Genomic DNA, 22,147 nt, shown 5'->3' on the forward strand with positions numbered 1-22,147 from the left:
TTTAAAAGAGGGGCTGGAGAGATGGCTCAGAGGTTAAGAGCACTGACTGCTCTTCCAGAGGTCCTGAGTTCAATTCTCAGCAGCCACATGGTGGCTCACAACCATCTATCTGTAGTAAGATCTGATACCCTCTTCTGGCCTGCATGTGTACATGCTGTATACATAATAAATAAATCAAAAAAAAAAAAAAAAAGAAATAGATTTTAAAGCCCAGTGGTGGAACACACCTTTAATCCCAGCAGTGGGGAGGCAGAGGCAGGCAGATCTCTGAGTTCCAGACCAGCTAGGTCTACAGAGTGAGTTCCAGGACAGGCTCCAAAGCTACAGAGGAACCCTGTCTCTAAAAAACCAAAGAGGAAAGAAATGGGGTTTAAGTGGCTAAGGATATATACATAAAGACACACACACACACACACACACACACACACACACACACACGGGCTGGGCGGTGGTGGCGCACGCCTTTAATCCCAGCACTCGGGAGGCAGACCCAGGCGGATCTCTGTGAGTTCAAGGCCAGCCTGGGCTACCAAGTGAGTTCCAGGAAAAGGCGCAAAGCTACACAGAGAAACCCTGTCTCGAAAAACCAAAAAACACACACACACACACCCCATTTGGTAGACTGATTGCCTAGTGTGCATAAATCAGAAGTCCTGGATTTGGTCCCCAAGCAAAAAGGTGTGATGGATACATTCCTGTAATTCCTAAAACACTGGAGATGGAGGCAGGAGGATCAGTTTATACTTGCCACACAAGCCAGATGATATGAATTTTCTGCCAGAGACCCAGAAAGCTGGATGTACTCCTGGGCAGAGAGTAAACTGGTCTGTTCGTCTATCACCTGCCTCACAATGTGAAAGAGAACTGATTTCTGGAAGATATCTTCTAACTTCGTAGGTATGTGGTGGCCGAAGTGCCTGCACTCATGCCTATACAAATTATTTTTCTTTCAGAGCTGAGGACTAAAAACCAGGGCCTTTACTGAGTTAATTCCTAATCCCACTAAGTAAATAAATGTTTAAAAGACAGTCTGTGGCCGGGCGGTGGTGGCGCACGCCTTTAATCCCAGCACTCGGGAGGCAGAGGCAGGTGGATCTCTGTGAGTTCGAGGCCAGCCTGGTCTCCAGAGCGAGTACCAGGAAAGGCGCAAAGCTACACAGAGAAACCCTGTCTTGAAAAAACCAAAAAATAAAAAAAAAAAAAGACAGTTTGTAAGAAAACAAGCCAAAAGCACAGTATATGGTAATTGGAGAGCTGGTTTAGCAGTTACAGAGCACTTGTTCTTGCAGAGGACCTGGGTTCAGTTGCCAGCACCTACACTGGCTCAGAACCATCCATAACTTCAGCTCCAAGGGATCCTACACCCTTTGCTGACCTCCCTGGGTACCAGGCACACATGTGGTACATATACATGGAGGCAGAATATTCATAACATACATCTAAGTTTTTATTACATTTTACTTTGTGTGCCTCTGTGAAGATCAAAGGACAATTTGCAGGAATCAGGTTTTCTTTCCACCATGTGGGACCCAGGATTGAGCCCAGATCATCAGGCAGGTAGGTGCCTTTACCCATTGAGCTATCTGACCAGCCCAATAAAGTCACCTGCAGGTGTGCAGCAAGCTCTAGACCAGCCTGAGGTATAATACATGAGATCAGATGTATACAGATGCTTGAGGACCTAGGTTCAATACCTTCCCAGTGCTTCAAAAAAGAGAAAGAGATGGAGTGTGAGGACGTTTCACAAGTGGTCATGGAAAGTGTGTGACTTGTCTGAGACAGTCTCATGTAACCCAGGATACATACTAACTATACAGCTGAGGATGACCTTAAACTGATCTCCCAAGTGTTGAGATTTCAGGTCTGCATAGCCATCCCTGGTTTTTGCTTTTGATATAGGGTCTCCCTATTGGTCTCAAACTCATGGTCCTTTTGCCTTAGTCTCTAAATTTAGTGCTGGGAAGAACTGAGTGTTTGGTGTGGTTCTAGAAATATCTTGGACCTTCAAGAGCATGTCAAAGTTTAGGGAGAAGTGAAACATTTAATGCTAGTTAGGTTGCTAGCCACATGTCAGCTTGTTTTAGCTAAGGCATGGTAGTACACAGCACTGGAGCACATGTGATCTCTGAGCTCAAGGCCAGCCTACATGTACTACGTGTCACTATGTATTTAGTCCTAGGACAGCCAGAGCTACATAATAAGACTCTGTCTCAATAAATAATAAGGCAATAATTATGGCTTTAAAAAAATATTTATTTTATGTGTAAGAGTGCTCCATTGACTTTATGCCAGAAGAGGGTATCAGATCCCATTACAGATGGTTGTGAGCCACCATGTGGTTGCTGGGAATTGAACTCAGGATCTCTGGAAGGGCAGCCAGTGCTCTTAACGGCTGAGCCTGTTCTCTAGCCCATGACTTGATTTCAAAGTTCACTTGAAGATCTACAGATGGCTTGGCAGTTGCAGAGGATTCCCAGCACTCACATCAGGCAGCTCACAACCACCTGGAATTCCAGTTTCAGGGCTCCCAATACCTTCATCTTCTGGCCTTCATAGGCACTACCAGCACACATTTGGTACACATAAAATTATGAAGGCATTTGGTGGTGGGGAACGCCTGGCGGGTTTCTGAGTTCAAAACCAGCCTGGTCTACAGAGTTCAGAACAGCCAAGGATACACAGAAACCCCGTCTAAAAAAAAAAAAATGAAGGCACATATGCATAAAAAATAAATATTTAGAAGAAAGAATAACTGGGGAGTGGGGGTGGAGATGTAGCTGATAAGAATACTTACTGAATATGCAGTAAGCCCTAGGTGGATTTAGTCTGGAGCACCACATAAACCAGGCTTGATGCTAACTCCAGCAGCTGAGAAGAGAGGGCAGAAACTAGCAAGTTTGAAGTGAGCCCGGGCTACATGAGACACTATCTCAGAAACAACAGTTGAGAAGACAAGACTCCAACTCTATCTTGCTGAGAGGCTGGTTTATGGATAGGACAGGCCAGCCTGCCTTCATAAGTCTCGGGCACAGAATGATAGTAGGGGTGCCTTCTCAGAGATGAGGTGGAGGTGTGAGGTTAATGACACACACCTGATGCTGATGGCCTCAGGAATCCTTTCCTAGTTATACACATCCTAAGAACAAAGGCCATTTCTTCAGGCTCTTCTAGTCACTGATTAGTTCACTAACGAAGTTCCTGACATTACAAACTGGACAGGTTAGGGGGATAGCCCATCCAAAGCTCTCAATCACCATCAGATTCACAGTAATGAAAAACATACTTGATCTGATCAGGGCAGGCAGGTGAGTGGTCAAAGAGCGAGCTAATCAGGACATCTGGTCTCAATGCTAGGCTTTGCTAGGGATGCCTGCCAGTCCACTCACTGATGGTGGGTGGGCAGGTAGGTGGGAGGTGGACACGGTGGTAACCTCCCGGTATGCTCTACTTTAGTAGAATGATTAGCTCATCTAGTATCGGAAGGACCCACGATTATCCCTTCCTCTATAAAGGTGGGGCAGTTTTTTAATCTGCCCTGGTCCCTCAAGCAGAGAAGAGCCAGGACATAATGGCTGTAATCCCACCTAGAAATGGATCCCTTTGCTTTGACTAGGAAGCCCTAACCACCTAGAAAATGGAGTCATGTTCTCTGTGAACTACATCTCCCAGTGGCCACCACGCAGAGCACTTACCGGAAAGTACCCTGTGAATCCGCCTATCTTTCGCCTTCAATTCCCGACGTGCCTCTCACCCTCGAAATTTCCTACTTTTGGCCAAATTTCCCGTTTTCAGGTCATTTTGTAGCGACGGAATACAGTTCCCAGCAAGCTGAGAGACTCGCTGCGTTATTGAGCTTCCGCTCTGCTATTAGACTACATCTCCCAGAAATCCAGTGGGCGGAGACTGCCAGAGCAGCACCCACGTGCTAAGAAAGATTGGGAAAGGTGAGCCCGCTCGGCGCCGGTGGTCCTCAGAAGGCGGATACTCGAAGGGACTTCCTTTTCCTAGCCTTAAATTGGGGCGCAGTCCTCCTCCTTGGGTTTCTCTTTACTAGGAGGTTGGAGCTATCCCTGGATCTGGGTGAGTCTGACAGGGGAAGACCTGGAGGCCCTGCCCCGAGTGCTTGCATGGAGAAGAAAGCTCCACCGCGGAAGTGGCACTAGCATCCGGTGGTGTAGGGAACCGAAGGGAAATATGGAGGGGGGCGTGTCCGGGCCTGCTTTCTCCTCCCAGAGCCTCAGGCCTGGAGTGACTGAACCAGTATTAAGGATTTTTTGAGAGACACACACACTCCTGTGAAGCTGCCTTAGGCCTGTTTTTCGTGTTAGTGAACAGGATCTTAATGATACTTGTATCACTTCCTGAGTACTTGGGAAGACCAAATACGTTGAAATTCTCAGTCAGTTTTGAACTTGTCAGGTCCTTAGATTCAGTGTGTTGGATCTGAATAGAAATATTTAAGCCCTTGTGCCCCTCTAGCATCGTGGATAACACTGGGCTTTCCCTGCCTCTCCTATCCTGGGTATAAAGAAGGGAGGAGTAGCCCACTTACACAAAATTACTTGTCCATCATATGTGAGTCCCCAAGTTTAATGACCACACACACACACACACACACACAGAGCACACAAAAACAGAAAACCCGCCGGGCGGTGGTGGCACACGCCGTTAATCCCAGCACTCCGTGGCAGAGCCAGGCGGATCTCTGTGAGTTCAAGGCCAGCCTGGACTACCAAGTGAGTTCCAGGAAAAGGCGCAAAGCTACACAGAGAAACCCTGTCTCGAAAAACCAAAAAAAAAAAAAAAAAAAAAAAAAAAAAAAAAAAAAAAAAACCAAAAAAAAATTACAATATAAAAAACAGAAAACCCAGTGATGAGCTCAAGAGCAATTTCATCGCTGCCCTTAGGCTTCTGTGAGATGCTGCTTAGCATGGTACCAGGCTAGCAGCAGCAGCTATTTATAAAGCTCACTGCATGCTAGGTTAGCATTCTACATTGAGCCTTTTTACTTCGTTGTTTTGATTCAGATAGGTCTCACCTTGTAGCTCAGACTAGTCTGTAGGTACTGTATAGGGCAGGCTGGCCTTGAACGCATAGTAATCCTTATGCTTCTGACTCCCAATGCATGAGTCATCACACTTAGCATTTTATTTTATTTTTGTTTGTTAAGACAGGGTCTCATTATGTAGTCTTGGCTGGCTCAGAACTCATTATATAGACCAGGTTGGCCTTGAACTCACTAAGATCTGCCACCCAAGTGCTGGGATAAAAGGTATGTCCTAATGCACTCATTGATTATTTTTTTTTTTTTTTTTATTTTTTTGGTTTTTCGAGACAGGGTTTCTCTGTGTAGCTTTGCGCCTTTCCTGGAACTCACTTGGTAGCCCAGGCTGGCCTCGAAGTCACAGAGATCCGCCTGGGTCTGCCTCCCGAGTGCTGGGATTAAAGGCGTGCGCCACCACCGCCCGGCGATTCTTTATTTTTAACTAATTTATTTTTTGGTTTTTCGAGACAGGGTTTCTTTGTATAACCTTGGCTGTCCTGGAACTCACTCTGTAGCCCAGACTGGCCTCAAACTCATAGGAGGTCCACCTGCCTCTGCCTCCCGAGTGCTGGGATTAAAGGAGTGTGCCACCATTGCCTGGCATGTTGCATTCTTTTATGTTGCATTTGTTTAACTCTGTGAAGCTATGTTACTTTGTCTGAAACACCTGATTGGTCTAATAAAGAGCTGAACAGCCAATAGCAAGGCAGGAGAAAGGATAGGCAGGGCTGGCAGGGAGAGAATAAAGGAGGAGGAGAAATCTGGGAGAATGGAAGGAGCATGAGAAGGAGAGGAGAACACTAGGGCCCAGCCACTCAGCCACACGGCCAGCCATGGAGTAGGAGTGAAAGTAGGACATACAGAAGTAAGAAAAAGAAAAATCCCAGAGGCAAAAGGTGGATGAAATAATTTAAGGAAAGCTGGCTAGAAATAAACCAAGATAAGGCTGGGCATTCATAAGTAAGAATAAGCCTCCGTGTGATTTATTTGAGAGCTGGGTGGTGGGGCCCCCAAACAGCCAAAGAAAGAAGAGTTAAAAAAAACAACACTCCATTCTAATAAAATATTTAAAAGTTGGGGGCTGGAGAGATGGTTCAGAGGTTAAGAACACTGGCTGCTCTTTCAGAGGTCCTGAGTTCAATTCACAGCAACCACAAGGTGACTCACAACCATGTATAGTGGGATTTGATGCCCTCTTCTGGCATAAAGGTGTACATGCAGATACATAAAATAAATCTTTAAAAAAATTTTTAAAAATATTTAAAAGTCAAGGTTTTTCTATGTAGCCCAGCCTAGCCTCAAGCCTCAAACTTACGGTCTTTTTGTTCTTACTTACCACGTGTTGCCATTACAAGTGTGCACTACCACATCTGGCTCTTTTTACCTTTTTTGTTTGTTTGTTTGTTTGTTTTGTTTTTTGAGACAGGGTTTCTCCATGTAGTTTTGGTGCCTGTCCTGGATCTTGCTCTGCGGACCAGACTGGCCTTGAACTCACAGAGATCTGCCTGGGTCTGCCTCCCAAGTGCTGGGATTAAAGGCATGCGCCACCACCACCTGGCTTCGTTTTACCATTTTTTTTTTTTAATTTTATTATTATTGGTTTTTTGAGACAGGGTTTCTCTGTGTAGCTTTGGAGGCTGTCCTGGAACTCACTCTGTAGCCCAGGCTGGCCTCGAACTCACAGAGATCCACCTGCCTCTGCCCCCCGAGTGCTGGGATTAAAGGCGTGCGCCACCACCGCCCGGCCCGTTTTACCATTTTTTAAAATTGGATTTATTCATTCTTTTAAATGCATGCTTTGCCTACATGTATGTATATGCATTACATGCATGCCTGATGCCTATAAAGGCCTGAAGAGGGCATTGGATCCTCTGGAACTAGAGTCATATGTGGTCATGAAACACCATGTGGGTTGCTGGGAATCAAATGCAGGTCCTCTGGAAGAGGAACATGTAGGTGGAATGTTCCTGTCCCACAACTGCTTTCAGATAATCACTCAGAGGCTTAATATACATTATAAATGTGTGGCTGATAGCTCAGGCATGTTATTAGCCAACTCTTACATTTAAATTAACCCATATTTCTTATCCATGCTTTGTCTTGTGGCTCATGGCTTGTTACCTCATTTTCTACATGTCCTGCTTCCTCAGCAGCTGAGTGGCATCTCCTCTGACTCCACCCTTCATCCCAGCATCCTCAGTTTGATTGTCCTAACTTTATCCTGCCTTGCTATAGGCCAATCAGCTTCTTTATTAACCAATGAGAGCAATACATATTCACAGTGTACAGAAGGATTATTCCACAGCAGGAACAAGTGTTCTTAAATGCTGAGCCGTCTCTTTAGCTCCCTTTTTTAACTTTCTTTTTTTTTTTTTTTTTTTTTTTTTTTGGTTTTTCGAGACAGGGTTTCTCTGTGTAGCTTGCGCCTTTCCTGGATCTCGCGCTGTAGCCCAGGCTGGCCTCGAACTCACAGAGATCCGCCTGGCTCTGCCTCCCAAGTGCTGGGATTAAAGGCGTGCGCCACCACCACCCGGCCCTTTTTTACTTTTTGAGACAGGGTCTCACCAAATTATTCAAGGGGGTCTTGAGCTTGTGATCCTTTACATCAAGTAGCTGGAAGGCTTGGCTTAAAGCACTTTTTACCAGTTATTTCAGTCATCTGTTAATTTAGTCCACTGCCCAAATTGGGGAGTCTGTTAGCACATACTTAGATAGGAAACTTAGGAATCAACAACCTTTTTTTTTTTTTTTAAAGGTTTATTTATTTATTATGTGTACAGTGTTCTGTCTCCACGTATCCCTGCAGGCCAGAAGAGGGCGCCAGATCTCATTACAGATGGTTGTAAGCCACCATGTGGTTGCTGGGAATTGAACTCAGGACCTTTGGAAGAGCAAGCAGTGCTCTTAACCTCTGAGCCATCTCTCCAGCCCCAGGAATCAACAACCTTACAGTGTAGCCTTGGGGTCTTTAAAGACTTAAGTCTTAGAGAAAAAGCTATCCTTAGGGAGGAGTGAGTCTTTCTTGTGTGAGGGTATAAGTGGGATAGGTGTTGGGGGAAACCACCAGAAAAGACTGCTTAGACACAGGTTCAAGCAAATAGTCTTTACTAGCTGGCTGGTGACTACACTGAATGTTTGGGATCTCAGTGTAGCCCCAAGCATTTCTCAAGGTTAGTTTTTTTGTTTTGTTTTGTTTTGTTTTTTTCGAGACAGGGTTTCTCTGTGTAGCTTTGCGCCTTTCCTGGAACTCACTTGGTAGCCCAGGCTGGCCTCGAACTCACAGAGATCCGCCTGGCTCTGCCTCCCGAGTGCTGGGATTAAAGGCGTGCGCCACCACCGCCTGGCTCAAGGTTAGTTTTTAAGCACAAAAAACATATCCTGGGTTAACATTCTTCAGTTAACAATAACAATTAGCCAAAAGCAGAACTACAAAACCAAAAAGCAAGGTTGGTACATTTAGAGACTTTCCCAGAACTATGGACTTTGATAGATTAGGTCTTGGTTTTCATTTCAGACAGCTGGTGGTGCTGTCTGTGTGCTGAGTTTTATGGCCTGAATGGTACTTCTATCATGGAGTCAATTGTGTGAAGGTCTGGGGCCTGTTACATAGGCCCACTGTAAGCTGTTCTTATCCCTGCTACCACTCTGTTCGCCTTGCCTCGTGGCTGCTTGCCTTCAGGCTGTCCTGGTGCTCTCCTCCATTGCCCATTTTCCCTCCTGCCCTGCTGTTCATGCATTCATTTAATAACTGTCTTAAGTATCTTAAGTGCCAAGCTCTCCTGAGATAGCGATTCAAGGAGCTAGATAGATAGTGTGGCCCTTGGCCTCAGTGGATTTTTTTTTCTTTTTTGTTTTTTGTTTTTTTTGAAACAAGTTTCTCTGTATAGCCCTGGCTGTCCTGGAACTCGCTCTGTAGACCAGGCTGGCCTCGAACTCAGAGATCCGCCTGCCTTTGCCTCCCCAGTGCTGGGATTAAAGGCGTGTGCCACCACTGCCCGGTGGTCTCAGTGAAGTCAGATATATGTGGTTTGAATAGAGACCCCCCACCCCATAGTAGCTTTGTCACCATGGATAATATATGAACTCATTTTTTTCTCATTTGTTTTTTTTTGTTTTTTGTTTTTTTCGAGACAGGGTTTCTCTGTGTAGCTTTGCGCCTTTCCTGGAACTCACTTGGTAGCCCAGGCTGGCCTCGAAGTCACAGAGATCCGCCTGGCTCTGCCTCCCGAGTGCTGGGATTAAAGGCGTGCGCCACCACCGCCAGGCTGTTTTCTCATTTGTAAAGATAACCTGTGAGAAGAGTCAGCGAGATGAAGTCCACTGCGCAGGACAGTCGATACTTTAGTAACATTCCTGGGTTGTGTGTGGTGGTATATACTTTTAGTCCTGGTACTAGGAAAGGAGACAGAAGCAGATGGATTTGAGAGTTCAAGACCAGCCTGGTCTACATAGTGAGTTCTAGGTCAGCCAGAGCTACCTCATGAGACCCTCTCCCAAAAAACAAACGAGGGACTGGAGAGACGGCTGAGTGGTTAAGAGCATTGATTGCTCTTCCAGAGGACCTGGGTTCATTCCTCAGCACCCATGTGGTGACTTGCAACTGTTAACTCCAGTTCCAAGGAACCCGACATCTTCACACAGAAATACATGCAGTCAAAACACCAATGCACATAAAACAAAAATAAATAAAAAATAAAAGTTTCTCCCTTAGTTCGAATCTTCATTCTGTTTCTCTTGACTCATAGCTGACGGAGTTTTTGAGTCTTTCACTGCTGAGATTTCTCACATCTAACCATGCGTCTTTCGGCCCTGCTGGCCTTGGCATCCAAAGCCACTCCCGGTCTCAACCACCGCTATGGGATGAACCGACCAGGCTCCCTATCAGACAAGAGGAATCCCCAATGGAGCAGGCGGCGCCCAATGGTGGTAGAGCCCATCTCTGAGGAAGACTGGCACCTATTCTGTGGAGACATGGTGAGACCCTCAGGACAGAGTGACAGGAAGGTGTGTGGGCAACAGTGTCCTGCCCTTGTCCTCTCGTCTTCCTACAGGTGGAGATCTTAGAAGGCAAGGACGCTGGGAAGCAGGGCAAAGTGGTTCAGGTCATTCGAGAGCAGAACTGTGTTGTCCTGGAGGGGCTGAACACGGTGAGTGGAAGGATGATGGAGAACTGAGACGTCTTCCCCATCTGTCCCCCTAAGAGCAGCATGCAGAGACGGGAAACTGGCTGAGTATGCTTAGCAGTAGTAGGTAAATTCCCTTCTCACATTGTTTTCTGATACTGCCTTCTCTTGGACAGCATTTCCGCTATATTGGCCGAACCAAGGATCACCGAGGGACCATGATCCCCAGTGAAGCTCCCTTGCCTCATAACCAGGTCAAGCTAGTGGACCCTGTGGACAGGCAAGCACAGAGGCCTCTGGTCAAGGGGCTTCTAACTTGAGTCCACACAGGTGTTGGGCAGACCCATTTATCACATGAGAATGGTGTGTTGGATATGCTGGAGCTCAGGGGGTCTGTTTCCTTTTTTGGGCAGTATGTGGGGATTTTGAGGCAGGGTTTCTCTGTGTATGTAGGTCTGGCTGTCCTGGAACTCAGAGATTTGTCTGCCTCCTGAGTGCTGGGATTAAAGTGTGCACCAGCACTGCTCAGTGAGGTCTGTTTCTTGCACACAATTCTGTCAGTAACCCTGACAGAAACAAAGGTGGTAATCCAGTGTTCTCAGCCACTGCCTTCAGTTTTGGGTTGGAGGGTGGTACAGGGATCTGGCTCTAAGTTAGACTCATTTTTTTCTACTTACCAGGAAACCCACTGAGATCCAGTGGAGATTTACTGAGGAAGGAGAGCGAGTTCGAGTCTCTACAAGATCTGGGAGAATTATCCCCAAACCTGAATTTCCTAGAGCGGATGGCATTGTCCCAGAAACATGGACTGGTAAGCTGGGGATGGGCAGGAAGGAGACAGGGATGTGAGGTGTGAGAGGAAAAGGGAAGTTGGTGGGGCTAGGAATGTAGCTTGGTGGTAGAGCGCTTGCTTAGCAGTGTGCAAGGTCATGGGTTCTATCCCCAACACTGCAGGGAATAAACAGTTGGCAAACTCATCCTTTCCTTCTGACTCAACAGATGGCCCCAAGGACACATCAGTGGAAGACGCTCTGGAAAGAACCTATGTGCCCCGGCTAAAGACATTAGAAGAAGAGGTGATGGAAGCCATGGGGATCCAGGAGACTCGAAGACACAAGAAGGTTTATTGGTATTGAGCCCGAGAGTGCTGCTTCTGCCTACTCAGTCTTCACCTTGAGGGTGGGGAATCCTCCTCCTCCAACACCAATAAAGAGCCCTGAGTGCAGCTGCTGTCCTGCCCCTCTTCCTTTCCCAAGTGCTCGCATTTTGGGGAGCCCAGGCATGGTGCAGCTTTTCTTCTTGTCAGGACAGACTGGGTAGATGGTAGCCTTCCCAGGACGGGTCCTGCGATGTTTGGGGTAGAAACAGGGAGACCCCTTGTCCTTTTCCCTATTTACAGAACCAGGAGTTAAATCTTAAAAGTTTTTTTTGTTTTGTTTTGTTTTGTTTGTTTGTTTTGGTTTTTCGAGACAGGGTTTCTCTGTATAACAGCCCTGGCTGTCCTGGAATTCACTCTGTAGACCAGGCTGGCCTCGAACTCAGAGATCTGCCTGTCTCTGCCTCCCAAGTGCTGGAATTAAAGGCATATGCCACCACTGCCTGGCTTTAAAAGTTTTAATAAATAAAAATTACACAGTACATTACATATGAAGGGAGAAAGGGTATACACCTGAAGTTTGCAGAGAGCCAGAATCCCGCAAGATGAAGGCACTCTAAACAGTAAGATGTATTGACCGCATTGGCACTCTGTGGTTTTGGACTGTCAGCTAGCTGTCTTCCGTCTCAAGAACAGAGAAGGCCTGACCTAGGGGTGTCTTGGTAGCCACCAGAACCAGATTTCTGGGTGAGAGTTCAGGGCTGAAGATGGGCAAGAGCTCAGCATAGAAGCCTAGGAGAAAGTGAGAGTTAATTAGAAGGGAAACAAGTCAACCCAGACCCTTCCTGTCTGTCCAATAGCACCGCTCCTTATTCCAAAGAGAGGTAGCTCATGTGCTTTCTCAATGCCTGGGACACTTGTTTAAAGTCCACCTCACTGGTGCTGGACGGGGTTCAGTGGTTAAGAATGCTTGCTGCTCTTCCACTATACTTAAGTTTGGTTCCTAATACCCACATTGGATGGCGCACAACTACTTGCCACTCCAGTCCAGGGGATTGAACACCCCAAAGCATGAGGTGTGTGTACACACACACAAATCTTAAAACCAAAACCTGTGGTGATACATTGTGTACCCTAATAAACTTGCCTGAAGATCAGAGGAAAAGAGCCAGCCACTAGATTAGACATAGAAGTCAGGCAGTGGTGGCACACACCTTTAATCGAATCACTCAGGAAGGAAGAAATCCATTTGGATCTCTGTGAGTTCAAGGCCACACTGGGCTATATGAGATTGATCCATTATAGGAGAGAAACAGAGCCAGGCAGTGGTGGCACACGCCTTTAATCCCAGCACTTGAGATCTCATGCCTTTGCTTGGGAAGCACACATGCCTTTAATCCCAGCAAGTAATATGGCAGGGCAGAGAAAGGTATATAAGGCATGAGGAAACAGGAACTCACTCTCTTTAGGCTGAGGATTTTGTAGAGGTGAGAACTAGTGGCTGGCTGTTCTGCTTCTCTGATCTTTCAGCTCTCACCCTGATATCTGGCTCTGGGTTTTTAATAAAGGACCATCTTGCCGGGCGGTGGTGGCGCACGCCTTTAATCCCAGCACTCGGGAGGCAGAGCCAGGCGGATCTCTGTGAGTTCGAGGCCAGCCTGGACTACCAAGTGAGTTCCAGGAAAGGCGCAAAGCTACACAGAGAAACCCTGTCTCGAAAAAACCAAAAAAAAAAATAAATAAAAAAAAAAAAATAAAGGACCATCTACGATTCGAACAACACAAAACAGTCTGGGGGAAGGTGCTGCTGGGAATCTTCATTTGCTAACAAATGCCCCCCTCATTAGGTGGTGGCCAGGCCCAGCAAACTGGATAAGGACTCACCTTGCTCTTGGAGATAGAGCAGCCGGTCTAGTAGAATCAGTGTCTCCACCAGTGGGGCCAGCAGGAGGGCCAAGCTGAAGAAGGCTACCACACGATTCTCTTGGGCCTGCTGGGCCCGAAGGGCAGCCAGATCCAGTGGCAGCTGAGGGTCCAGACCTACTCGCTGTAACCCTTGTTGCACGTATCTGTGGGACCAGCCATAATACAGTTAGCTCTAGAAACTTCCATCCCCCATTCAAACTTTTGTCTCGAAGCTGATTCCTACTTTGATTTGCTTAAATAGGCATTTTATTTATTTTTATTTTTGGTTTTTCCAGACAGGGTTTCTCTGTGTAGTCTAGCTGTCCTGGAACCTGCCTCTGCTTCCCAAGTACTGGAATTAAAGGCATGAGCTACTATGCCTGCCTGTTTTGTGTTTTTTTTTTTTGGTTTTTCGAGACAGGGTTTCTCTGTGTAGCTTTGCGCCTTTCCTGGAACTCACTTGGTAGCCCAGGCTGGCCTCGAACTCACAGAGATCCGCCTGGCTCTGCCTCCCGAGTGCTGGGATTAAAGGCGTGCGCCACCACCGCCCGGCCCTGTTTTGTGTTTTTTAGACATAGTCTCACTCTGTAGTCCAGGCTGCCTTCAAAATAAAATGGAAGCAGTCCTCATCCTTGACTCGAGAGCCAGAGTGCTGTGGTCACAGACACATGCCACTATACTCACTTAAATAATGTTTCTCAGGCTGTGAGTTACCTGTTCAATAGCAACAGTCCCCAAATTTATTTTCATCTAGTCTTTTACAAGTTAGCCATATTTTTAGTAGTTATAAACTGTTGGACTGATGTAATAGCTTAGTGGTAGAAGTACTTGATTACCTAGCATGTACAAAGTCCTGGATTTGATGATTTCCAGAGCTTAAAAAAAAAAAAGAACTGTGCAACAGGCGGTGGTGGCGCACACCTTTAATCCCAGCACTCGGGAGGCAGAGGCAGGAGGACCTCTGTGAGTTAGAGGCCAGCCTGGTCTACAGAGTTAGTTTCCAGGACAGCCAAGGATGTTACAGTGAAACCCTGTCTCAAAAAACAAAACAAAGAAAAGAACTTGGGATAACCTTGACCTTCTGATTCTCCTGCCATGTCCCCAGTGCTAGGGTTACAGGTGGACGTCATCACCCTCAATTTATACAGTGCTGGGAATTGAACCTAGGCTCATGCATGCTAGACAAGTATTCTACCAACTGAGGTGCATCCCTAGTCCTAGGAGGACAATTTCTTTCAGAGGAATTTGGAGCAGTGTCCCTGGTTAGAGAAGTTCATGCCATTCCTCTGGGCTCACACATTTTCTTTGGCTGTGCTAGCAAGTGGGGATAAGTGGGGAGCCTCCCCAGACCTCACTCTTCAATCTTGAGTTCGTGGGCCCTGGGGATTCCTTGCACGCCAGGCCTCCGAAGCTCAGGGCAGACATGTCGGATGACTGTCTCTAGTGCCGCACGGAAGCAGTGTGTTTGCAGCCCAGGGCCTGCTTTCTGTAGCCTCTCCGCATAGTCCTCCAGGGCATGGCAGGCCCCCTCCCGGAGCCTGTAGGGGAGTTCATGGCCAGGCAGCCCAGCCACCCACTGACTCAGCGGGTAGCTGCCAGGGTCACTGAGTTTCATGTAGCAGCAGCCCACTGAGGCCAGGGCCACCACTTCAGAACAGCAGCAGAAGTGTCTCAGCAAGGCAACACTCAGATCCCCACAAGCATGGAGGCCCGTGAGTAGCAGGCGGGTACTACCCTGGCCTGGTGTCTCCAGAGGAAGCAGAAGCTCCTCACACAGGGCTGTGGAGCTGACCCACTGAACCACGTGGCGGGGGGAGTGGCGGGGGCCTCTTTGCACCACCTGTGGGGAGAGGAAAAAAAAAGGCAGATGCAAAGTTGGGTGGCTATCCTTAGGCCACAGGAGTGACCCTGTTTTCTGAGTTATATGGGAGAGAAGCTGGGCACTAGAGAGCTAGACTGTGAACCACTTGAGACCATCATTTCAGACTGAAGACCTTTTCATTTCGCCTATCATTTTTCTTTTTCTTTTGGGTAGGGTAGGGGTGACACAAGGTCTTTGCAGCTCTTTCTGACCTGGAGCTCATTATGTTGAACAAGCCAGCAAATCTGCATGGATCCTGTCCCTGCCTTCCCAGTGCTGGGATTACAGGCATGTACCACCATACCTAGCTCAGCTTCCCTTTTTCTTTTGGTGGTACTGAGAATGGAACTCAGGGCCGGATGAATGCTTAGGCAACTGTCCTACCACTGAGCTGTATCCCAGCTCTTCTATTTCTTGTTGGTAATGAGTCTAACACCCACGTGTGGGTTAGTGATATAGCTAGTGGCACTGGGTTCCATCCCTAGCACAGCAACTAATAATACCCATCTGGCCACATCATAGTTTACCATGAGAACATACTGGTGTGGAAATCACTTATACAGACTAGAAATGCCGTGGAGATATGCGGATGCTTTGGGGAAGGGACAAAAAGTAGCAGAGATAAATAACGACCATCTCGAACTGAAACTTGGAAGTAGACAATGAGTTTTAATGTGCAGTTCCCCCAAGCACAGGGCTCCTGTAGTGCAGGTTGCAAGAAGGGCAGCTTACCTGTGGGTGCTTCTTCTCCATTTTGTCTAGAGCCTGCAGAAGCTCCTGGTCTAGGTGCTGGGCTCTCTCTACCAGCCTCTGATTTCCTTCAAGGCTCTTAACCATCAGCCCCAGCCCGAGAGACATGAAACGGGAGAGATGGCCCTGGAGTCACGAGGGAGAATCGCATTGTCCAGTGCCCTGTAGACTGTCACCCTAGCAGTGGTGTAGACAACTGGGTCCCAGGCCCCACCAAAGGCTTCCTGTCCCCCACCACTTCTCAGCACCTACTTTCATGGGCATTCGGCCTGCTAATCTGCCTCCTCAAATAGACAATATGTTCAGAGTCTGGCTCACCTGGCCCGAGCCCACATCCACAACCTGGGTGCAGCCAGTGAGATCACTCAGCTTCTTCACCAACTGAAAGAGGAGGAAACAAAAGTCTCTTCTTGGCACTGGCTCCTGACTCCTGAAGCCATAAGGATGGAAGATGAGCCAAGGTGACCGAAGGAAACACTGAGGGTGCCACAGAGACACGATATGTCAAACCAGAATTGAGGATGATGGTAAGTGTCTAGCCTAGTCTGCTTGCTCCTTAAGTCAATGACTCAAGAGCAAGAACCCTGTGGGCTGTGAAACCGAAAACTGACTGCAGTGAACAGGGGTAAAACCATCACCCCCACAGCTGCCAACCAACTCAGAAAACAGATAGGAAAGCCTCCCAGCACCAACAAGATAGGATCCTAGCATGTCTGGAAGGAGGGGGGCTTCTGCAGTTGCTGGTTCCTGCACATGCAGTAAGAGCCACATGCCTTCCTCACCCACAGGTTCTCAGACAGTCTAGCCTCTAGCAGTCTCCTCACCTCTCCTAGCCTCCGGATCTCATGCTGCTTCTTGGGCTTGACATGTTTCCGAAAAGGTGCTGTTAGTCGGGAGCTTTGGCTGGGGTTCTCCAGGAACTCTGATGGGGTCTGAAAGCCAGGTGTCCGGGTAAAGGCAAGGGCACAGGCTGTGGACTTCAGGGCCAGCAGGGTGAGTGGCCACACGGACCTGTACCTGAGATAGTCCAGCCCAGGCTGCCGGTGAATAGCCCACAATCACATTGTGAGTGTACAAGCTTATGACCTGGCAGCCCAGGAAGATCCAATGAGACTGTCTACACAGGGCTCAATACACGGCTCAGTGCTCTCCTTCCCCAGCACAAGGCTCCTCTGCTTGCACATACCTGATCTCTTCCCCTTCCCTGGGCATCCCCAGCAGCAGGGTGGCCAGCTGTGGTGGGTTTAGTCCATCCAGCGCCTCTTGCCATGAGCTGGGGAGTGTGTTCCACAGGCTGTCGGTGAAAAATTCCTGCAGGAGGAGCCAAGCAGTCAGAAGAATTCTACTACCGTTCACATTTTCTCAGCCCATCTCAACTCTCCGCCCCATCACCTTCCTTCTCTGGCACTAGTGCCCAAGACAGCCAGATGCCACCAGGTCTGTCCTGTTCATCTACATCTGCCCCCAGCCTCCACTAGTGCCCAGGTGGTACAGAGACTGCATTCTGAACACACTTCTCATTCTCTTAATGTCCCCATTTATTTGTGTGTGCTTTCTCCATTCAGTTTCTTTTTTGGTTTGTTGGTTCTTTTTTTTTGAGACAGAGTTTCTCTGTGTAGCCATGGGTGTCCTGGAACTTGTTCTATAGACCAGGTTGGCCTATGCCTCTGCCTCCTTGGGATTAAAGGTGTATGCCACCATACCTAACTTGTTTTTTTTTTTGTTTTGTTTTTTTTTTTTTTTTAGACAGGGTCTTTCTATGTAGCCCTGGTTGTCCTGAAACTGAACTGTGTAGAAGGCTGGCCTAGAATCCAAGATCTGCCTCTACCCCAAGGCATATACCACAATGCCTGGCTTGACCAATTTTTTTCACATCTGTATCCCTAGTATGATCAGTGACTGACAACACAGCATTAACAAATAACCATTAAGTAACCTGCTATTTTATGATACAGACAGCTGTGTATTTTAACTCATTCATTTGTTCTTTTTAAACTCTGGGGCTTTGGGGACCAGGCGTGGTGGTGAACACCAAAGAACCCCAGCACTCAGGTGGCAGAGGCAGGAATACCTCTGTGAGTTTAAGGTCATCCTGTTCTACATAGTGAGACTCCTTCTGAAAATAATCAACTAATTAAAAAGCCTTAGTTGTTAGAGAAGTTACCTGCCAGTGAATCAGACTCTGGTCTCCACAACCTGATGGCAAGAACACCTACCCTGTCTTCTGGCAAACAGCCTCCAGAAAATGGTTTGCAGCCTGGCATAATGGCACACACCTTTTCCTAGCACGCAGGAGGCAGAGGCGGGAAGATCTCTGTGAGCTCAAGCTCAGCCTAGTCTATATAGTGTTCTGGGACAACCAGATCAGGCCAGCCTGATCTACAAGGTTAGTTCCAGGACAGCTAGGGCTGTTAAAGAGAGAAATCCTGTCTTGAAAAACCAAACCAAACCAAAAAAAGAAAAGACGAACGAACAAAAAATAAAACAACAACAAAGAGTGCTTGATGAGCATGCACGGGATCTTGGGTTCCATCTCCAGAATTGCAAACTAATGCAAATAATGATTTCAGCTAGCATAAATACAACATTCGACAAAACATTCATGTAAACTTTAACAGAGAGCTTAATGGACAACTACTGTAAACGCCATAGAGAAAAAATAAATGTGTGCGCTAACACTTCAGAGTTGTCAAGTAAAGAAAATACAAGCAAAAGTAAACACTCACACATATATTTTCACTATTCTGAAAACACTTAAGCAAGCATTTATTTATTTACTTCAGAGGATTTTTTGAGACAGATTTTACTACGTAGCCCTCACTAGCCTGGGGCTCAAAGTGGTGCACCACCACAACCCCCTTCAATTTCAAAAGTACTTTTATTATTAATTATGTGTTGTGTGTGATATTTTGATTGTCTTCTGACTAATAAAGCTTGCTTGGAATAAGAGGGCAGAGCTAGCCACTAGCTGATCATAGAGGTTTGGAGGACTACAGACAGGAGACGTAAGTGGTAAGGCAAGGTTGAGAGGATCTTGGACGGAAGAGGCAGGAGGGGACTGGCAGCCGCTTCTTGCGTCTCTGATCTTTCAGGTTCTTACCCCAATATTTGACTCTCAATTTTTATTGATAAATGCAGGTGTCCATGGAAATCAGAGTTATCAAATCCCCTGGAAGTGGGGTTAAAGATGCCTGTGAGCCACCAGTTGTGTGGGTGCTGGGTATAGAACTGGTCCTCTGAAAAAGCAGTACATGTCTTTTTTTCTTTTTCTTTTATTTGGGTGGGGAGTTTCAAGACAGAGCTTCTCTGTGTAACAGTCCTGGCTGTCCTGGAACTCACTTTGTAGGCCAGGCTGACCTCAAACTCAGAGATCTACTTGCCTCTACTTCCCAAGTGCTGGGATTAAAGGCTCGCAGATCAGCACAGTACATGCTTTTAACTACATCGCCATTTCTCTAGCCCTAGACAAGCATTTACTCAAAAGCAGCAGTTCTCAACCTGTGGGTTGAGACCTCTTTGGGGGTGGCATATTAGATATCTTGCATATCAGGTATTTACATTACGATTCCTAACAGTAGCAAAATTAGTTATAAAGTAGCAATAAAATAATTTCATGGTTGGGGGGTCACCACAACACGAGGAACTGTATGAAAGGGTCGCAGCATTAGGAAGGTTGAGAACCACTGTTGTAAAGTTACAGCTCCCCGCCAACAAGCCTTGTAGGTGTTTTTCTCTGTGTGTATGGATGGATGGATGTGTGGGGCAGAATGAGAGGAGTCTTAACACTAGTTCCAGCTGGCTGCAAATCAAGGCAATTCACCTGCCTCTGTCTTTTGAGGGGTAGGATTACAGGCAGGTACCATCACCAAGGCCTGGCCTGCCTTTTTTTTTTTTTTAAGTAATATAGTCCAGTCCAGGCTGGTCTGGTACTTCTTTTGTGTGGTGATATATTGTGTACCCTAATAAACTTGCCAGAGGAAAAGAGCCAGCCACTAGATTAGACATAGAAGTCAGGCAGTGGTGGCACACACCTTTAATCCTATTACTCCCGAGGCAGAGATCCATCTGGATCACTGTGGATTCAAGGCCACACTGGGCTTCTTGAGATTGATCCAGTATAGGAGAGAAACAGAGCCAGGCAGTTGTGGCACACACCTTTAATCCCAGCACTTGAGATCTCATGCCTTTGCTCGGGAAGCACACATGCCTTTAATCCCAGGGGAGAGAAAGATATATAAGGCATGAGAAAACAGGAACTCACTCTCTTTAGGCTGAGGATTTCGTAGAGGGAAGAACTAGTGGCTGGCTGTTCTGCTTCTCTGATCTTTCAGCTTTCATCCTGATATCTGGCTCTAGGTTTTTTATTAAAAGACCGTCTAAGATTCGAACAACAGTTTTGTAGCCCAAGGGAACCTGGCCTCCTGATTCTCCTGAATCTAGTTCTCAGGTGCTAGGATTACAAGTGGGTACCACATCTGGCCAAGCACTTCCTTTCATCAGTACACTACTTATTGCCATTTAGTGGAGGGACATTCCAGACAGCTCAATGACTGCAGAGTAATCGAAGTGGGACAACAACAAAACCCGATGGAGACAGAAGGGCAGCAGACACTAGATCATGTAGCTAATAGTTAAAGAATTAGTATTCCATTAAAGCACCCAAGAAGCAAGAGGGGCTGGAGAAAGAGCTCGGGAATTAAGAGCACTTGCTGCTCTTGCTGAGGACCAGGGCTTATAACCCAAGCTCCAGACCCAACATCCTATTCTGGCCTCACTGGGCACCCACACATATGTGCACATCAATAAAAATAAAATTAAAAAAAAATTAAAAAGCGCCGGGCAGTGGTGGCGCATGCCTGTAATCCTGGCACTTGGAAGGCAAAGCCAGGTGGATCTCTGTGAGTTCGAGGCCAGCCTGGTCTACAGAGTGAGATCCAGGACAGGCACCAAAGCTACACTGAGAAACCCTGTCTCGAAACAAACAAACAAAACAAAACAAAAAAATAAATTTAAAAAGCAAGGTTGTGACTTGCGGTGGTGACACACACTGGCTGCTATTCCACAGGACCCAGGTTCAATTCCCAGCACCACATGATAGCTCACTGGAGTCTGTAACTCCAGTTCCAGGGGATCTGACACCTGACATCATACCAGTGCTCATAAAATACAGTTGTGGTGCCTCATTCTTGTAATCTCAGTAGTTAGAAGGCTGAAGCAGGAGGATCACTAAGGGTTCAGACTAGCCTGAAAAAGAGCGAAACCCTGTCTCCAAAATAAAAGAGAGGGAGGAGAAAGGGGATGAATTTCGGATGCACTGGGGAGGTAGAGGCAAGACTAGGAATGAATGAATGAATGGTGGCTTGAGAAATTCTAATCTGAAGATGGTGACATTGACATGTTATCTCATTTCCCCCACAATATCCTCCAGATAGAGATCAATTTTATAGTCTAGAAAACCGGGATTGGAATGAAAGGGGAAAGAAAAAATTCAATGTTCACAGTGCAGACAACACTCTAGTTCAGTTCCGTCTAATATCAAAGCTCAACTGCTCGCTATGCCACAAAACCAGAAATGTACTCAAAGCCAGAACGTGTATGCTCTGGAACATCTCGTATGTTTCCAGTTAAGGTCCACGCAATTGCATCACAGCCCAACAACTTGATTATTAGAGAGAAGGCTGGGGGAGGAATTATCTAGTCTTCAGCTTTCCTGGACAGGCTGAAATTCAGAAGAGATGAAAGCTGTCTCCAGATTTCCTCTGTAGCAGCCTTCTAACCACCCCCACCACCAGAAGCACCCGGTCCTCAGCCCAGGGGCCTCACAATGATGTAGGCGTCCAGGATGGAACGGTAGAGCGCTAGGACGCGGGTGAGGTTCACAGCCAGTTGCCTTCTCTCCTCATGCGAGAGGCCACGGGCCGAAACGCCCGGCATCTTGGGGGCCGATTGGCGGTGCAAGGAGGGAGGAGGTGAGAAGGTCCGCGGCCGGTACCGCGAGGGCGTGAGACCCGGGCTGGACTGGGCAGGCCCAACGCGAAGCAAGTACTCCGAGCTCGCCCGACAACACCTCTTCCCGCAGTCGCGTCCAGGTTGAAAGCATAAGGCTCACTTGTCAAATGTCACGGCCTCCACGGGGCAAGGCCATTCGCGCTGGAGACGCGAGGGGCCCCGGTGACGTCACAGAGGCGCGCCCAGCACGCGCTTCCCGCCCGGCGCCCCGCTGTGCAGGTCCCGCCCTCCTTCCCGGAAGTGGGGCCACGGTTCCGGCGCGCGCTGTTCCGCTTTCCGCGGCCCACCACCTTCGAGTTGTTCCTCCACGGGGCCCGAGGGGCCGGGGAGCGCATCCCGCCCCCGCCCCCGCCCACGCC

General features: G+C 47.5%; 2 protein-coding genes and 1 long non-coding RNA gene across 10 annotated transcripts; 1 reads left to right on the plus strand and 2 right to left on the minus strand.

Annotated features, from left to right (window-relative positions):
* Window positions 1–20: 20 nt before the first annotated feature.
* Window positions 21–3,803, minus strand: LOC128105136 (uncharacterized). Its single transcript, XR_008216271.1, has 3 exons — window positions 3,693–3,803; window positions 2,795–2,868; window positions 21–2,691 (listed from the first exon to the last, which is right to left on the minus strand). It is a non-coding gene; the product is annotated as an uncharacterized LOC128105136 (long non-coding RNA).
* A 26-nt stretch (window positions 3,804–3,829) lies between these two features.
* Window positions 3,830–11,392, plus strand: Mrpl24 (mitochondrial ribosomal protein L24). Of its 2 annotated transcripts, none has more exons than XM_052730030.1 (6): window positions 3,830–3,944; window positions 9,790–10,018; window positions 10,096–10,191; window positions 10,344–10,447; window positions 10,848–10,978; window positions 11,167–11,392. In XM_052730030.1, the coding sequence occupies exons 2-6, from the start codon at window positions 9,839–9,841 to the stop codon at window positions 11,301–11,303; spliced, it is 648 nt and encodes a 215-aa protein (XP_052585990.1). In that variant the 5' UTR covers window positions 3,830–3,944; window positions 9,790–9,838; the 3' UTR covers window positions 11,304–11,392. The 2 variants fall into 2 exon arrangements, with proteins under 2 accessions (XP_052585990.1, XP_052585989.1); XM_052730029.1 differs by lacking the exon at window positions 3,830–3,944 and adding an exon at window positions 3,951–4,080.
* A 375-nt stretch (window positions 11,393–11,767) lies between these two features.
* Mettl25b (methyltransferase like 25B) lies at window positions 11,768–22,055 on the minus strand. 7 transcript variants are annotated; one of them, XM_052730024.1, is made up of 8 exons: window positions 21,889–22,055; window positions 16,966–17,090; window positions 16,604–16,796; window positions 16,098–16,256; window positions 15,762–15,905; window positions 14,524–15,008; window positions 13,148–13,332; window positions 11,768–12,055 (listed from the first exon to the last, which is right to left on the minus strand). In XM_052730024.1, exons 2-8 carry the CDS (start codon window positions 16,989–16,991, stop codon window positions 11,934–11,936), a joined length of 1,314 nt encoding a protein of 437 aa, XP_052585984.1. In that variant the 5' UTR covers window positions 16,992–17,090; window positions 21,889–22,055; the 3' UTR covers window positions 11,768–11,933. The 7 variants fall into 7 exon arrangements, with proteins under 7 accessions (XP_052585984.1, XP_052585983.1, XP_052585980.1 ...); XM_052730023.1 differs by having other exon boundaries at window positions 16,604–16,816; XM_052730020.1 differs by having other exon boundaries at window positions 21,603–22,052.
* Between the last annotated feature and the right edge of the window lie 92 nt (window positions 22,056–22,147).

The sequence above is a fragment of the Peromyscus californicus genome, unplaced genomic scaffold, assembly GCF_007827085.1.
Source record: "Peromyscus californicus insignis strain IS unplaced genomic scaffold, ASM782708v3 Scaffold_9__1_contigs__length_137607984, whole genome shotgun sequence".
NCBI lineage: Eukaryota > Metazoa > Chordata > Mammalia > Rodentia > Cricetidae > Peromyscus > Peromyscus californicus.

Coding starts and splice junctions, on each gene's coding strand:
- Mrpl24 (XM_052730030.1), top strand. CDS start 9,839: ATGCGTCTTTCGGCCCTGCTGGCCTTGGCATCCAAAGCCACTCCCGGT. Junction 10,019..10,095: donor ACCTATTCTGTGGAGACATG/GTGAGACCCTCA, acceptor GTCTTCCTACAG/GTGGAGATCTTAGAAGGCAA. Junction 10,979..11,166: donor TGTCCCAGAAACATGGACTG/GTAAGCTGGGGA, acceptor CTGACTCAACAG/ATGGCCCCAAGGACACATCA.
- Mettl25b (XM_052730020.1), bottom strand. CDS start 21,713: ATGCCGGGCGTTTCGGCCCGTGGCCTCTCGCATGAGGAGAGAAGGCAA. Junction 15,009..15,761: donor TGGAGAAGAAGCACCCACAG/GTAAGCTGCCCT, acceptor CTCTCCCCACAG/GTGGTGCAAAGAGGCCCCCG. Junction 12,056..13,147: donor GCTCTATCTCCAAGAGCAAG/GTGAGTCCTTAT, acceptor ACTTTCTCCTAG/GCTTCTATGCTGAGCTCTTG.